Raw genomic sequence first — 17,230 nt, 5'->3', positions numbered from 1 at the left:
ACCTATGAGGTGCTGTAATCACATGGGAGACACAAATCGCAACCTCAGGTATCGGGGTCTACCTCACAAAGGAATCACTAAGAAGCCTAATTCAAACTCCGCATGCTAGTCCTTTCCGAACATAACTTAGTTTTAATTGAAACAAAGGTCACTAGGAAATTATTCAGCAGCCAGATTACTCAGTATTTAACTAGCTACCCTGAAATACCAGCACTGAGAATGCAAGCGTGAAGAAGCAAGCAAGCATGAAAATGATTCAGTAACTAGCCACCCTGAAACACCAGCCCTGACAGAAACACCAATGCAAAACCAATGAATAGGTTTTAAAATACCCTAAGTCAAGAATCTTCACAATGTGAGCTACTTAAAATTTATCCATATGCTTTACCTGACACTGAAACTACATTAGCAAAATCTCAAAGTAACACTTTTGAAAATATTATTAATCAACACTCCAGTGTTACTTTTTTAAGTGGACAAACTTTTAACAACAACAAACCTCTCTGAGGACAAATACATAAATGACTAGCCATACTTATGGATAAGGAAAGGACAAAAACATCAGAGACAGCCTCTGTGGAAAGAGAAATCTATGAAACTAATGTGTAAAACAAAGACAGTGGAACTCAGAACAGACTTCTAACAGACACAAAGACAGAAGCCTACTTGCTGAAAGGTGAACAGTCTCCCCAGCCCCACTCCCCTGCAAAAACAAAACAAGAGAGAAAACCACTACTGTCCTGCGAAATTCCACTCAAAGGTCCTGGCAGGAACGCAAATGCTTCAGGAGCAGACTGGGGGATGGTAGGTGGCTAGATGGCAGGACTGGACAGGACAGAAGGAGCTGAAAGGGAGGAGGGACCGACAGGCACTCTGAACTCCTGAGCACAGGCTCTCTTCCTGTGTCTGTCCACGTTTGTAAGCAGTCACTACTTCTAAGGTACATTTTACATTCAGCAGATTAATATTCTGATATGAAAGTAAGCATGAAAATGATTCACTCTCTGATATGTGTGCTATCAACTGAGACATATTATAGTTTAAAAAAAGATTCACATTTCTGATCTGAAAAAATAAAATAGTCCTGGGAATAAAAGCTTAAGAGAGAAAAAAGCACTAATGGCTATATCTGTAACTAAAATTAAATACGTGAATCTAATTTTCAGACAGAAACTTAAATTACAGAGCACTTCACTAAACTCCATAAACGAAGGAATGAAGGGAAAATCCCATCTGGACACAGAGACTAGCATGGCAGAAGCAGCGCCAGCCCACTGCTGAGAGCTTAAGTAGCAGCTTCTAAAAGGGTCAAAAGTAAGGAATCCTTTTCTTATGATATTACTTTGGCATTCAAATCTTTGTTTTTAGAAAATGTTTATTCACTTCTATAAATAAAATTCATTAACAGGAAATTAAAATATCAGTATTGCTACATTAAGCATAGCTTGTGTGTGCCCACTCACTCAGGCATGTCCGACTCCTTGACCTCACGGGCTGTAGCCCTTCAGGCCCCTAGAGTTCTAATTGCTGAATTCTAAGACCGGAGGTATTATCACTTGGTACAGTTTCTAGGCACACTAGTGCTAAATTGAGAATTCTCAAGTTTTTACAAAACTGTCCAACAAAATAGACTATTAAGAAAGTAAAGTTGAGGGCTTCCCCGGTGAGCCACCGTTCATTTGCACTTGTGCACACGAGGCCCGGGGCCAGGCTGGCTCCACTGAGCGCAGGATGCCTGGGACTCCGTAGAGACAGGAATCCGCTTCTCACACAATGCGAGCAAGCATACGAAGCTGTCCAGGAGCAGAGCAATGGAAACTCACTAAAGGGGTTTAGGCGGGGGAAAGGCCCAATCAAAATGCACTTTGCTCCACTTGACACATTCTGTAATTCAAATCTTTCCTGTGTACCAGCAAAGCACACTGATCCAAACAGACCCTATGACGAAACTGAAGCCAGCTTTCCTAAGACATGTTTTATCAATTGGTGTGTGTGTAGTCACTTTACAAAGCAAAATTCAGTTTAAAATTAAAATAAAGACTAAACTCCTCTATCGAAAAGAACCAAGAAAGAGCCCGCAGGGTACACTGCCATCAGCACGAAATCGCCAAGGGGCTTTCTTAAGCCCCAAGAGCACTCTCTCTTCAGGAGGAAACCAGGCTTCATGGGCCTGTGCTCATACGTTTTACGGTTTAAGGACTAGCACTATACAGAACATTCAGCACGGGAGAAACTCACTGAGTGGTTATGAAACCACATCTACACTGATTAAAACGCAAAGTAGAACCGATTAGTAGAAAAGGGAAAAAATAATGTTACTCAAAAAAGATAAATGCACCCCAGTGTTCACAGCAGCAGTGTTTACAGCTGCCAAGACTGGAAGCAACCTAAATGTCCATCAACAGATGAATGGATAAGGAAGATGTATATACATATACACACACAATGGAATAGTACTTTGCCATAAAAAAGGACGACATTTTACCATCTGCAGCAATATAGGCGGATGTGGAGGATATTAAGCTAAGTGAAATAAATCAGACAGAGAAAGACAAATATTGTATGAAATCACATATATGTGGAATCTAAAAAAGACAGCTAGTGAATACAACAAAAAGGCAGCAGACTCACGATATGGGGAATAAGCCAGTGCTTACAAGGCAGAGGGCGGCAGGGATTAATAAGGGTAGGGGAGTGGGGGATACAAACCGCTGGGTGTAACATAGGTTCAAGGATGTATTGCACAACATGGGGAATATAGCCAAAATTTTGTAATAACTGTAAAAGAAAAAGAACCTTTAAAATTATATACAAATTAATACTCATTAAGATATTTAAAATTTTTTTTTAAAAATCTGGTGTACGTAAAACAACAGGAGACAGCCTAGAGTTAGCCTCCTTCCCAATAATATTTTGATGAACTTTAAAAAAAAAAACCCTCTATTGTAACTCAATCTGCCTGCCAATGCAGGAGATGCAAGTTCGATCCCTGAATTGGGATGACCCCCTGGAGAAGGGAATTGCTACCCATTCAAGAATTCTGGCCTGGATAATTCCTTGGACAGAGGGGCCTGGCCAGCTACAGTCCATGGGGTGCAAAGAGTCAGACACAGCTGAGCAACTGAGCACAGAGTCTAAGAACCAGCACTGGGGCTTAAAGATACATGTTGAACGGCAGTGACTATTCCTCAAATTATATGACACATATGACTAATCTCTAGCCTGTTTCCCATCATCTGTACACATAGTCCACCTTAAAAATAAGAACAAAACATTACACCTTGCAAGAACTGCTCCAAGAGCAGTTCACTAATATTTACCACCCTCAGAGTATCATATAACTTTTAGTTTAATTTCTCACAAATTATTTTATTATCCTCTTTGTAATGACCTCAAGTAATACAAGGTTTCTTTTAGTATCAGATACAAATGTTTGTACAAGTGAAATTATAAGTAGCTGAAAACTGCAAATGATTTTTCTAATTTTATATTTACACACAACCTTGCTTTATAATTTTAAACTACATTTGCTTTCATCAAATTTTATCTGCGCATTCCTAATAAAATATATACACAAAATCAATTATGATTCTAATGCAAAAGCTCACAACCCTGAAAATAAGAAAAAGTACTTTTTAAAAAATGTTAGTGCTTTATAATAACTATCAGTTAAATTATTTACCAAAAGAAATAAATCAATGACTAAAATCACACATATTTATCCTTGAGTAATGCAATTAATAAATCTTAACTATTTAGACACCTGTTTCAAGTAAGGATCTGTACTCAATAAATGTCACCTAATTTTTAAAATAACTAGTTTTTAGAACTTGATCAGTTAATTTAAAAAAATTAGCTAATAAAGCATCTGAAACCAGTAGGAATCAGTTCTAGAAACAATATGATGTCATAAAGATTAACTACAAATCAAGAAAGTTCCTAAAAAATACTCTGAACCTTTAAATCCAAAACTGTCTTTTTGAATAATCATCTGACTACACATTCCTTTATGACCCACATAAACATGGTAGCTACTGAGGATCAAAGCTAGGGTCAAACAGGTCATTTAGGTATTTCCAGGAAATCAGATTATTTAGCATCAACAAAACTATATCTGTTTTAAATACAAACTAAAATGTTATGGTGTGGTCCTTTTTTTCCCTCAAATTCTTCTTAGAACACATTCTCACTGATATAATAAATTTATGAACTAACTACAAATCAAACCAAAAAGTCAAATAAAATGAAATTTATTTATTTAAATGGATAACTATTTAATGGACATTTTTCTTCTAATTAAAACATTATCAGAAGAATGGATAAAATTATGGGAACAACAGGAAAGTGGGGCGAGGGGTGTCTTAAAGATACTCTAAAAAGAAAACCTGCATTTTTAAAATATACAACCAATGGCTCATGAAGACCTTTGAGCTTGTTTTTTTAAACAAGTAGACATCTTATTATTACTCCCTAAAACTGCATACACACACTCACACTTACCCAAGTGCACACATGGCTCTACACACACAATAACAAAGGCCCTTCCTCACCTAACATGAGGCAATAATAAAATCAAAATCCATATTCTTTAAGACAAAAGGCATTCTACTGATGATCCTGATTCAACAATTTTACAGTTAAACAAAATTAATTCCATTCTCAAAAATCCATTGACCTTAAGCTTTTAACAAACATTTTCTACTGCAAAAATTACTGTCAATATTTACAAATCCTTAAACTTCTATTTGGCTGGAACCACTTGTATCTGCCATATTAATATTTCCTGGTGAATGTATGCTCTTCCCTACGAGAGCAGAAGGAGCAGCTGCTACTCACTGGGAATCTCTGGGGTCCCACCGCAGGTCTCGGCTGGCTCGGGACTGGCAGCAAGGGCACTGTGAGGAAAACAGCACTCGTTACACGTGACTTCACCCCGAACCCGCCCGGAGAGGAGCACGACACACCAAGCGCCACACGGAACACAGCCTGTGTGCACAACACACACAACACATCACGTTCACACTTCCGCAAAGGCTGCATGTTTGTACTGACACAGTCGCATAAAGGGGCGGGGAGAGAGCTTCTGTCTTCAGTGTACAATAGCACAAGCAGAAGCTTCCACTTCAACGGTGAACTCTTATTTAAGAGTTAAAATACTTCGCACCAGGAAGACATTATTCCTTTACGGTAAGAAATCTTTGTTTTCGGCATCCATATGCAGGTGATCCAGGTTATCTAACCCGAGTTACGTTTTCCGACGCCCATCGAACACAAATTTATATCCAAATCCTCCAGGCTCACGAGGGAGGGAGGCGGGAGATGAAGTGAAGCGGGCAGAGAATAGAAAACGTGCACACACTGTGTGGCTATCTGTGTTGGTTGCTGTAGCACAGAACACCCTACTCGACAACCTGCCATGCCGAGACCTGTCGTCCGTCTTTGTGTTTCAAGAGGCACAATTCCATCAACTTGCCAGAACAGTGGTCAAATAGTTTCAAAAACAGGGAAAAAGCCAAATGCTAGTTCCACACCCTGCATGTTTAAGCTGTTTCATACATGAGCCTTATACTGATTTTGATTTGCGAGGTAAAAAAATCCCCTCGCAAGAGGTGCCCACTCTATGGTAGCATGCTAACCCTCCATTAAAATGTCCTGCCAGACGCGTCCAGGAAGGTCTCGGCTGGCCAGTGCAAGGGCTGGCCTGCAGCCCCCTCTCAGCTTCACACTCCAGAGGCCTCAGCACGAGGACTCCGGAAGGTTACGTGGAAATGCACCTTTAAAGAAGTGACGGAGGGAAAATGAGGTCACGGGGCGGGGCAGGGGGACCCTGACCCAATATGACCAATGTGCTTATAAGAGAAGATCAAACACAGACAGACACAAAGGGATACCATGGGGAACTCAGCAAGAACAATATAACAGCATTTAGTTTTAATTTTAAAAAGTTCTGGTAAATCAGCACCACAGAAGTAACATAGCTTAAAAGTCAATCAAAACTATTTTTAAAATAGAGCACTAAGACAAACTATTTTTTACTTATTATGATTAAGCAAAGAAATCGGTACATTAGACTTCTGATTATGATCGCACTTCTACTTACCTGCTTCCTCCCCCACTGTGAACAGGAGACAGTTTACAACCTGTGATGCTAAGAAACCATTTCAGCTGGACCGTGAACTCTTTATATCTGACCTTCAATATTTATATCCCACACTGTCCCATGAATTAATGGACTAAGTTTTCAACTTTAATAGTGAAAATCTGGAAAACAAGTTAAATTTCCGACAAAACTGGTTGATTACAATATGGTAAAACACTCTTCATCCTTGAAAAGAAAGTAGGTGCTATCAGACAAAGGTGTGCATACATCTTTTTAATTTTTTAAAACACCTTTTGACTGTGTGAGGCTGAGAATCACAGGGTTACTTTATCTTTTGCGTACAGGAGACAACTAGACAGCCAGCCTTTCTCAAGAACAGCAGCGGCTTTCTATTTAACTAAGTGCAGTCAAGCTGCTGTTTCCAGAGCTGCCCCAGCCCCTAAGACCTGCTCTCCATGACCTTAGGCTATCTCAACCTTCCCGCGTCACTCCCTCCAAGACTCTAACCTCCCAACTGCAGGACCCCACAAGCATCTCCTGGCCCCTTATCATCCTGCACTCCATGGCCTTCACTGTGAGCAAGACGCCTCCTCTACTGCTTCGTCGACACCCTAACTCCAGCAACTCCAATGCTGTCTAGACTACCCCTGACGCAGAGGGGAGTGGGTTGGAGAGAACCATGCAGGCGGCCAGGTCTCTCCAAGCTCACGGCCGACAGCCCCAGGGAAGCTGGGGCTGCCCAGCACTCGCACTCTCCTGCTCCGCAACGGCCATCTTGGCAAGACACTCCTCATCCCTGTTGATGCACTCGTCTCCCACGCCTGCACCCCGTTCCCGCTCAAGCCCACGTCAGTGAGGCCTGTACTGCCTCCACGTCACCAAAAGCACCCTGTCCGAACCCCACAGACCCGGCGCCTGCAGGCCCAGCACCCAGCCTGCAGCCCACGCCCAGCCACCGGAGCACTGGGCTCCGCTAGCCCCCGTCCTCCACAGTCTCCCGGCTTCCCCCTCCCTACAGACCCCCAGCTGGCATGTCACGAGCCCCAGGCTTCAGGCCCCAGGTCCATCGAGATGCCAACAGAGCCCCACTTCAGCTTCGCACCCAGATCTCGTCCGCACGCTCCCTAGCAACCTCACCCTAGACACGTGTGCCCGCGCGTCTAGGTGCACCTCCAGCACAGGACTTGCCGTCTTCCCCTGAAAGCCTGCCGGGCTTGAGCACTCCAAGACGGCAACCCCGCCCTCCAGCGCTCGAGCTCCTTCTGCGTAGCTGTGTCCTCTCTCCCGCCCACACCCGGCCCATCCATCAGTCCCGCCCTGAGGCATGCCTGGCTCCTGACCCGATCACTGCCACGCCCTGAGCTGGGCCACTGCACTCACCTCCCCGCTGGTTTCCACCCCTGCCGCCCTCACGAGCCCCCTCTCAACCAGCAGCAAGAACAACCCTTGTCAAACACAGAGCGAGGATGCTATTCCTGTGCTCAGACTCCTCTAGTCACAGCCCACTTCATTCGGAACAGAAGCACAGCTCTCAGGACAGCTCCCAGGCCTCACATGACAAGCTTCCGCATTTCTCTCCACCACCGCACTCCACCACGTGTCACCTGGCCTCTCTTCAGTTACCTGAGCACAAAAGCCACAGCCGCATCAGAAAGAGGCGCCCCTGCACCAACCGGCCCCTCTGCCTGGAAGACCCCTCCGCTGGCAGGCACGTCAGCAGCCCCGCCCCTTCGGACCTTCCCTTCTCAGCGCAGTCAGGCCCGCCACCATGGGATCCCCGTGCTCTCCTCAGCACTGCGCTTCCCTCCAACGCACCACACAGGGCCCTCGTGTACCATCTTCACAGCTCACTGTCGCTGCTAAGGTGCTAGACTGACAACCACAGCAAGTGCTGACCGCTGTGTTCACCGACAGATCTCCAACACCACAGAGAGCAGCATCTCCATCAACGCTGCGCTGAGCAGGTGCGTGAAGATATGCTCTGTATTCACTGCTTAGCACTAGTCTCCTCGCTCCAGGAACGTGTGTCTGTGATCATGCCACCAGAACTGACCATGAACAGACGGATGTGTACCTCTGGAACTCAAAGGAAGCAGCGCGAGTGGCACCTGAGGGGACGGGCCCTTCGCACTCAACCCCCCCAGAGCCCTCCACAGTGGCCTCTAAGGCCCTGCACCGTTGCCGCACGCTGGCAGTGCTCTCCCCAGGGCGCCGTGACAGAAGGCACACAAGCTGAGAGGGGCCTGACCCGCCAGCCAGCGCGCATCAGAGCAGCAGGAAGGAGTCGGGGAGCCCCCGGCGTCCTTATGGGCCTGGAAGTGACGACAGACCGGCCAGTAACCTGGAGCGTGGCCACAGCAAAGGAGGCGCATACCTTGGACGGGCGTCACCACGGCCCCTTTGAAGTGGGGGTTGATGTGTATGTTCTTGGGCTGCTGCGGGGTCACGGGAGGAGGGGTCATCATCACGCGGGGGGCCTCGATCTGGGGCGGCATGTGCATCCCCTGCGGAGGCGAGGGGTGGTGTGGGTGCTGCAGGGGCAGCAGGGGCTGGAGCTGCTGCTGCTGGAAAAGACTGCGGATCGGCTGCTGCGGCGGCGGTGGTGGCGGCGGCGGCGGCGGCGGCGGCTGAGGCTGTGGAGGAGGAATTAGTCTTGGAGAGTACGTCTAAAACCACCAAAAGAGACAAAGTCACAGCAATCAACGCTTACAAGGAAAAATGCCACTGCCTTACAGACTTCACACTGACTGCACTGTAAGAGTTGACTCAGAAATAAATTTATTAGTAACAACTTGTATAGAACAGCAGGATAAATGAGCTGCTCCACCTGCTCACGGTTATGGCTACCGTCTGACGACGAGAGCCAACATCAGGACAGGGAGGGAAGACCGCAGCCCCCAAACACGACGCATGGATTCCAAAAGGGAAAAACTGCAACTCAACCATCAGAACTGCCCGCCAGGAGCCATGCGCTGTGGGCGGAGCACAAGCTGCCTGGGCGGCCCGCTCCTCCAGAAAGCCTATGAGACGGCGGGCAGTGCAGGGGCAGCCCCGTTAGAGAGCAGGCTGCAGAGAGGCCCAAGGGCTCCCAGAGGGGCGGGGGCGGTTCCTGAGAGAGTGGCCTCTGAACCAGGAAGGAGGGGAAGGAGCCAGGCGAGGGGTGGAATGGCATCACCTGAGAGCAGCGGAGGGGAACACACGCGTGGCTGCAGCAGCACTCCAAGATTGGAGGGCGCCAGAGTGGGAACACACCCCCTCCACGCGGCCAGGGATCTCGGGGTTACTTAGTGCAACAGTCTGGAGAGAGGAGGAGACCCCCACCACAGCAGCAGCCTCAAGAGGACTGGGCCTCCTCCCCTCCGCCGGTGTCTTACGCACACGCTGAAAGGTCTGTATGTGGGGTAATTCACGCCCAACAAGCCTATGAAGCCAGCCCTTGTCGTGACCCTCCTCCTCCAAGATCGAGCGGCCGGTGAGCAGAGGAGCAGAGAACCTGGTTCCACAAGCCCTGCCTGTGAGCACTCATCCAACCGGCCACTCACGGCGGCAGAGGCAACAGGCCACCACCGGCCAGGGCACCCTGCACACTGGCCGCCCGGGAGGACGCCAGCCTTCAGCGGCTTCTCAGTTCCGTTCCGGAGCCTCTACAGTGTCTGACGATGACGACTAACAGTGTGTGACAGACGAGGGGAAAGGGGACAGAAGAAGACGGACCATTTAACAGGCCACAGACACCAAGAGCTAAAGGAGAGAAACAGCCGTGGTCTGGGAATTCTGAAACCCAAGTGCACACGACCTCGCCGAACCCACCCTTCCTCGGGGAGGGCTTTCCTGAAGATGCAGAGCTGGCATAAATCCCTGGACACACACGCTCTCCTCTGACGCACAGTGTCTGTGGCGTGCACAGCTGTGCGTGAGCAGCCTCTTCTATCCCGCTCAGCACTGAATCCGCAGGGGCAGCGCGCTGACAGAGGGACAGCTAAACCGAACCTCAGCTCAGCTGGGAAAGCACGCAGGGCGGGCCCCTCACTCGGCCACGCGAGGGACTTTTAAGGAGATCACAGGTTCTAAACAAGGGGAATTTAGGGCCTGCGCAACAGCCATGCAGAGAAGCCCAGGGCAGCTAGGAAATGAAGAAACTGAGCTGGCAAGAGGTGCAGGCTAGAGACCCAGACTCATGCGGAGAGAGCAGATGGCAGGAAGGACAATGTTGCCAAGCAAGAGCTCTGATCAGAAACTGGCCTGAGAACAATGCAGCCAAAGAAACAGGAGAGAGAGAAGGGGTCCCGTTGAAAGAGAAGAGACTACACCCCAATCTCAAGACACTCAAAATAAGAGAGCCTCAAGAAAGAGGAGCTCACAGGTGATGCCCAAGGGCCCAGAGAGCAGTCCACTAGGACAGACTGCAAAGGTGAGGAGGCGATTCTCAGAGCACACTCAGGACTGGCAGGAACAAAGTGCCAGCACCAACAGATGGACCAAGGAGAAACCAGACACAAGCAAAGCCACGGCAGAAAAGGAACCGGGGACACAGACCACTCTGGGGTGGGGCACGGCCGGGACCGAGGTGGGCACAAGCGGAGCAATGAGGCCATGTTGGAGAGCTGTGACTGCTTCAGCAGCCTGCAACTCCAAAACACCACTGCTGGCCAAGACGCACGCACAGCTCACTGGCCACAGCTCCAGCAGGCTGAGTCGGGCCAGCAGCAGGTTGAGCCCGCTGGCACCTAGAAAAGCCCTGGCACTAGCGAATTCCAGACACGATGCTGCTGTCAGGAGGGACTTGGGTCAACTGACACTTGGGCAACACTTCTAGAGCACTGAGGGCCCCCAGTCGAGCCTCTCTCTATGGGTAAGAAAGCAGGGAGTTCAGTTACTTTTCCAGGATCCTGGAGGAACAGCTATGTGAAAACTGGTCCTCAGCTGGCTGTTTCCCCCCTTCAGAGGCCAAAATCATGGAGCTGGCAGGTCAACACACACAATGGAAGCTGGGGGCGAGGACCCAAGATGGGGAAGAAAAGGAAAAAACTGAAGCGCCCACCTTCCTGCTATCAGAGAAGCTTAAAAACAAATGGTTGTATGAGCCGAGAGCAGCTATCCATATCATCAATCTCTTTATGCTGTGATCAACCCACCTGCCTTTCTTCCCTGTTCACTGAAATTAGAATTCTCATGCAAAAATAGTATATCACCTTTTCTACTTTGTTATTTCACAAATGAATGCCTAGTAAAACACAGCTTTCTACACCGAGGTCAGGTGTGATTTTCCCCTACACTCACCTAATAATATAGGAGGACAGACAGTGTGAACACATATTTACCTTAAATAAATCTGTCCTGAAAGACTAACTTCTGAAGGAAAAACTATAAAATACTACAGTTAACTGGAACAACCACCAAAAAAAAAACCCACTACACTTCCTGTCTTTGTTCCTGAGATGTCTCACCTCTGAAACACAGAGAAATTCAAACGAAGCTGAAATGACAATTACATGATTTAGTCCTAAATTATGAAAATTTTTTATGGATATGACAATCTCTGTTTCTATGGAGAGGAGATGACAGTTATTTGTAAGAGAAACTGCTACATTTAAGGAAAAACCTATGGTAAGCAGTATGTAAGAAAAAATATTTTATAAAATACACCATTATGGCTATATTCTCAATGTAACAGAGCCTGTGTTTTCAGAATGGTGCTCACAGGAGCAGTGCCCATCCACCAGCAGAAGAGATGAGCAAGGTTCCTGTGTGGTTCGACCCCTGGAAGACATCAGCTCTCTCACTGCTTCTTTCTTCGTCCGTACTGGCAAAGAATCAGTCTTCACTACCTCAATACTAGAAGACTGGATTTTTAAGACCATATACTGGATGAGTTACAAGCTGGAATCAAGACTGCCAGAAGAAATATCAACAACCTCAGATATGCAGATGACACCACTTTAATTGAAGAAAGTGAAGTAGAACTAAAGAGTCTCTTGATGAGAATAAAGGAGGAGGGTGAAAAAAAGCTGACTTAATACTCAATATTAAAAAACTGGGATTTTTTGGCATCTGCTCCCATCGCTCCATGGCAAATAGAAAGGGAAAAAGTGGAAGCGGTGACAGATTTCCTTTGCTTGGGCTCTAAAATCACTGCGGATGGTGACTACAGCCATGACATTAGAGGACAGCTGCTTCTTGGCAGGAAAGCTTCGGCAAACCCAGACAGAGTGTTAGGAGCAAAGACTACCTTGCTGACAAAGGTCTGCATAGTCAAGGCTATGGTCTTTCCAGTAGTCATGAACAGACGTGAGAGCTGGACAATAAAGAAGGCTGAGTGCCAAAGAACAGGTGCTTTCGAACTATGGTGCTGGAGAAGACTCTTGAAGAGTCCCTTTGACTATAAGGAGATCAAACCAGTCAATCTAAAAGGAAACCAACCCTAAATACTCATTGGAGAGACGGATGCTGAAGCTCCAATACACTGGCCACGTGATACAAAGAGGAGACTCAGTGGAAAAGACCCTGATGCTGGGAAAGACTGAAGGCAGGAGAAAGGGACCACAGAGGAGGAGACGGTGGATGGCATCAGCGACTCGATGGACATGAACATGGGTAAACTGCGTGAGACGGTGAGGGGCAGGGAAGCCTGGAGTGCTGCGGTCAATGGGGTCGCAAAGCGTCAGGCACGACTTGGCAACTGAACAACAACGAAATCATACCACAGGCTATAAAGAAACTTTAGCCATGACGCCTTTTACTAAATTTTCATCTCAGACTAAGGCAAATGCAAAATACAAAACCCACACCAGAGAGAACTGTCACTTGCTCTCAGCGTGCAGGCTCCCAGGACGGAGCTGAGCGACTCACCGCCACAGGGGGCTGCGTGGGCAGCAGAGCAGGCCTGTGGTCCTTGGCGCGGCCCCTCTCGCTGCTCTCCCTCCTCTGGTCTCCCACGCCGCGGCACAGGGACGAGCCTCCTCTCCTTCCTCCCCGCCTGGAGCCATAGCGGCCCTGCTTGTGCTGCCGCTCCCTCTCTTCAAATTCAAGCAGCGCGGCTTTGGCTTCTGCTGAAAGCTCTATTAGAAAAGATGCATATGCGTTAGATACCTTCAAAGAGGCAGAATCAGATCTATAGGGAGAAACAAAAAAAAAACAAGTATGTGACAAGGAAACTCAGGATCAGCGAGTGCTTCTCCAACAACCACCAACTCCACCTCAGCAGTAAGCAGCCGGGGGCAGGATACAGAGACACCAGGACCCCGTGAGTGAGGCCTGTGACACGAAGACACGCTTCTTCCTTCAGATACAAGGACCTCCTGCAAATCTGAATTTTCATTTGAGACCACTAAAATGTGCTGAGGAAAGCTAAAAAGGAGGAGCTGACCAAGTTCAACCCAATCACCACTCCTCATCTGCTAGGCATCACATTCTTTCACTGATGGCAGATGATGCTGGTCAAGACCTGGCTACCCCAGTCCTAAACCAGGACACTCGCCTATGCGGATCCAGTGTAAGTATTGATTAATTCACAGTGGCACAGAGACTCAAAAATTACAAACTACTGATTGTTCTGCTTTAAAAGCAAACCTACTAATAAAATCACTCTCAAGCCAAATACTTAAGGTTCATGAAGAACGGAAACTCATTCAGCACTACACAAGTCAGATTTTCCGACTTATTTAAAGGCAACGACTTTACTCCGTGCAGGCAGACCTACATCCATACCACCTGCAGGGAAGCCACAGCAAATGAGAGCAAAGCCGCAAAGCGGTGCCCTCCTCTCTGACCAACGCTGTGGGGCCACAATCAGCATTTCTGGCCCTACTCACTAGGCACGTTATTCTGAATTCTTAGAAGAAAAAGGCTAACTCATTCAAATACAGTTCTAAGTTATGATAGTATATACTCTATTAGTAAACACCTTTCAAGATTTCACTGAATCCTACTAAGAAGCATTCCCACGCCTTCTTCCACAGCAAAGGGTACATTTTAAATATTACCAGTTTTTCTCCTACCTTGGATTTAATAATCATCTCCAAACTCTTCCAAAATCTCTAAGCCACATTTCATTTTCTTGAGACTGTTTCTAAGGTATCCCCCTTCCCTTCAAACGGATCTAGACTCCATTCTAAAGAAAATTTAATCTCCTCTTAACAAGCACAGACTTTTATTCTAATCTTGACTACATGATAGGTTCACATACACATTTTATGCGGTGAATCAGCAATTATTTTTCTAGTGGTTCTAAGTGTCAAGATTAATTTCACTATCCCCAGTAATAAAATGGTTTCAAATGACATCTTTAATCAGCAAGTAAAAATGCATTCCTCCAATTGAGACAAGCTGTCACAAAAGGTCACCAAAATATGACGGGATGGAAATTACATTTGTTAACTTCAACTGAAATGTTAATTTCCGCTTAAGTGTTTTCTGAACTAGGTCTATATTCCAAAGTAAAGAGATAGTGTAATGTAACGAAGTTTTACATTGTGCTGTCCCTTTCTAAAATGTGCTTAAGAAAAACATATGTATATAAAAATACTTTAACTAATACATAATGAATATCTACAAAATACAGTTTATTTGGCAAAACAGAAACAACAAATGACAGTCTGAAGTTTTTATTTTTGGTTGTGGCTCTTTTTTTTTAATAAACAAGATAATTGAATCAAGAAATTTTTAAAACCTTGCAAATGCAAGGACTACTGTGTAAACTGAAGGTAGTTATCTTACTGCTGGCACTACTGATCTTAAATTGTTTATTAACAGATGAAAAAAATGTGTTATTGCAGATGTTTATTTCTTTTCTCTACTGGAGTATTCTACTGTATAAATACATAATTTATATATCAATTTAAAAATACTGTTTTCCCCAAAGATCATTTGCCTTAAGCAAAATTAACCAAGGATACTATTTCAAGAGAACATTATGTGGGCCTAACAACAATGTTCTTCAGGCTAAAGCAATGGAACGTAATTTCATGTATTACCTGTGCCCAATGAAACTTAGAATATGGCAAAACCCAGCAGCTTACTCACAGATTACAAATTATAAAAGCCTAACTAAAATAAGCACAGTCTTTCATTTTCCACTGGTACTGCTTCCAGAGAGAATCTGAGGTCCATCTCCTAGGGCAAAACACGTGGCCCCTCTGAACCTCTGTGCTGACACTTCAGGGTAACTGGTCAGTGACACCCATGTTTTAGAGATGGCTTTTGACGTTGCCATTCAAAATAAATCTTTCTCTTACACATGCATGTTCTAGAAACCCTTGTCAACTGCATTCTGTGAGAGAATTAAGCCCTCATATCCTATGGGATCCTTTTTACATAATGAAAAATTTGTCTCCTAAGTATACAGTTTTGTATCCTTGGGAAAACTGATGATGTCACATTTTCTCTAAGGTATTTAATTCCCAGAATCCTGGCTGAGGACAAAAGCTCAGTACTTAAGATCATAACTTAGGTAACAGCCCAAAATTCTATGCCTAATCCAATATGAACTGAAAATACACATCAACATCTGTGTCTCAGGCTCCATAATGGTCAAGACTATCACAAATATGAATTACTTAAGGATGACATCATACATTTGAATATGAATAAGACTAAAAGTGACTGAATACCCTTCCAGATTCTGAAGAAAACTCACTATTCCCAGGCCAGAGCATTATTTCATTCTTCTTTGTCGAGTGCAGTGTTCTCAAAAGTAATCAATGGTATCACAAAATAACTGCCTTTATTTGTATTCAGAATGTTAAAAGATATCAACTGTCAAGAAAAATCCATCACAGGAGATGATATACATACTCCAGTAGCAAGATATTTTAATCCCATTACAAAGAGTATGTGAGCAGCTTTATACAGTCAAATCAATGCAAGCGCCTGTATGCAAAACCTGAAACTGATATTTCTATCACCAGGAGTACACAAAGTGATGAGTAAAAATTCATGAGAATTTCTAGTATACCAAATACTATAGGATCTTCTCTTTCTCAATGAATATTTTTCTTCTGTATAAAATTAACTTTTTGTTGGGGTGAGGGGTGTTAAGGAAACAAGGGAGCTCCCTGTTTTAGGAAATCAAACTCTAAAATAAACAGAAAAATCCTTCCTATACTGGGAATAATCCTAATTTTTCTAGAAAAATGAAAACCTGTTTTTAAACACTGAGCTCTCCTACTGTAGCTTTCCTACACTGGCTGACAATAGGGAACAGAGAAAGACACTTCTTAGCATCAATTTTATTTGCCCTATTATCTAGCCAAAGAACCACATTCGGCACAAATACATTTAAAGGCTTTTTTCCTAACGTTTAAAAGAACGGTAAATGGTAGAACGGTTAATGCTTCAGCTACTCTTGCCTCTCCGCCCATATTTAAAGGGCCAACCTGCCCATCACTAACCCTTTCCAGCCTCCTGTCTCAGGATGACATGACTACAGAACTAAGAAACTACTTAAAAAAAAAAAAAAAGCAACACAAACTCTTTAATAAAAGAAGTACAAATGACCCTGTGAAGAACCAAACAAGGCAAAGATCCTGAAAAGAAAGGGACGCGGGGATAAAACAAGTACAAATTATGAACACAGGCAAGTCGGACACTTCAGAACTTGTCAGTGCTTGGGTCAAGTTCAAGTGAACAGAGGTGAGATAACCGTAGCTGAGGAGCAGGGGACAGGAGGAGCAGGGGCTCTGGGGGTGCAGAGAGGGTGATCTAGAAAGTGCACCAGAGCCCGTCAGCAGCTGGCTGCAGACAGCCTAGGCCGCCAATCCTAACGGTGTCTGAGAGCTGACTTCACACACTTAGAACATGCAGCTAACACTGTTATTAAGACATAATGTACGGCTCCCAGACTTATGTAATAAAGCCACAGCCCTGCTACACAGAAGCAGAAGGGATGCTCACCACACCCCGCCCCGCGACGGCACTCTCCTTCCCTAACAAGCCAGGCCCACCGCTGTCTGTGAGCAGCGAGGGGCGCCATCTTTCCCTTGTCCATCTTACCCCAGCCCGAGACTCAGATGCCTATTCCAATGTGCTTGCTGTGTAACGCTGCCAATCACTCCTGCTGACAATACTTTTCATTTTTTCCCATCCCCCCATTTTAAGACCTAAGCCTGCTCCATCTCCTTTTACCCAAGGCCA

The 17,230-nt window shown here is 45.6% G+C and overlaps 1 protein-coding gene across 9 annotated transcripts in view; it reads right to left on the bottom strand.

Annotated features, from left to right (window-relative positions):
• Positions 1–17,230, bottom strand: part of RBM33 (RNA binding motif protein 33) — a 106,415-nt gene that overhangs the window by 46,192 nt on the left and 42,993 nt on the right. For 8 of the 9 annotated variants that reach the window (XM_052639205.1, XM_052639206.1, XM_052639209.1 and 5 more), the window contains 3 exons: positions 12,950–13,158; positions 8,475–8,766; positions 4,837–4,895 (listed from right to left, as the gene is read on the bottom strand). In XM_052639205.1, the coding sequence (XP_052495165.1) occupies positions 4,837–4,895; positions 8,475–8,766; positions 12,950–13,158 (560 nt within the window). The remainder of the gene's footprint in view (positions 1–4,836; positions 4,896–8,474; positions 8,767–12,949; positions 13,159–17,230) is intronic. The other variant, XM_052639207.1, reaches the window with a different exon arrangement.

The sequence above is a fragment of the Budorcas taxicolor genome, chromosome 4 (assembly GCF_023091745.1).
Source record: "Budorcas taxicolor isolate Tak-1 chromosome 4, Takin1.1, whole genome shotgun sequence".
NCBI lineage: Eukaryota > Metazoa > Chordata > Mammalia > Artiodactyla > Bovidae > Budorcas > Budorcas taxicolor.
This window is presented reverse-complemented; position numbering and strand designations above follow the sequence as displayed.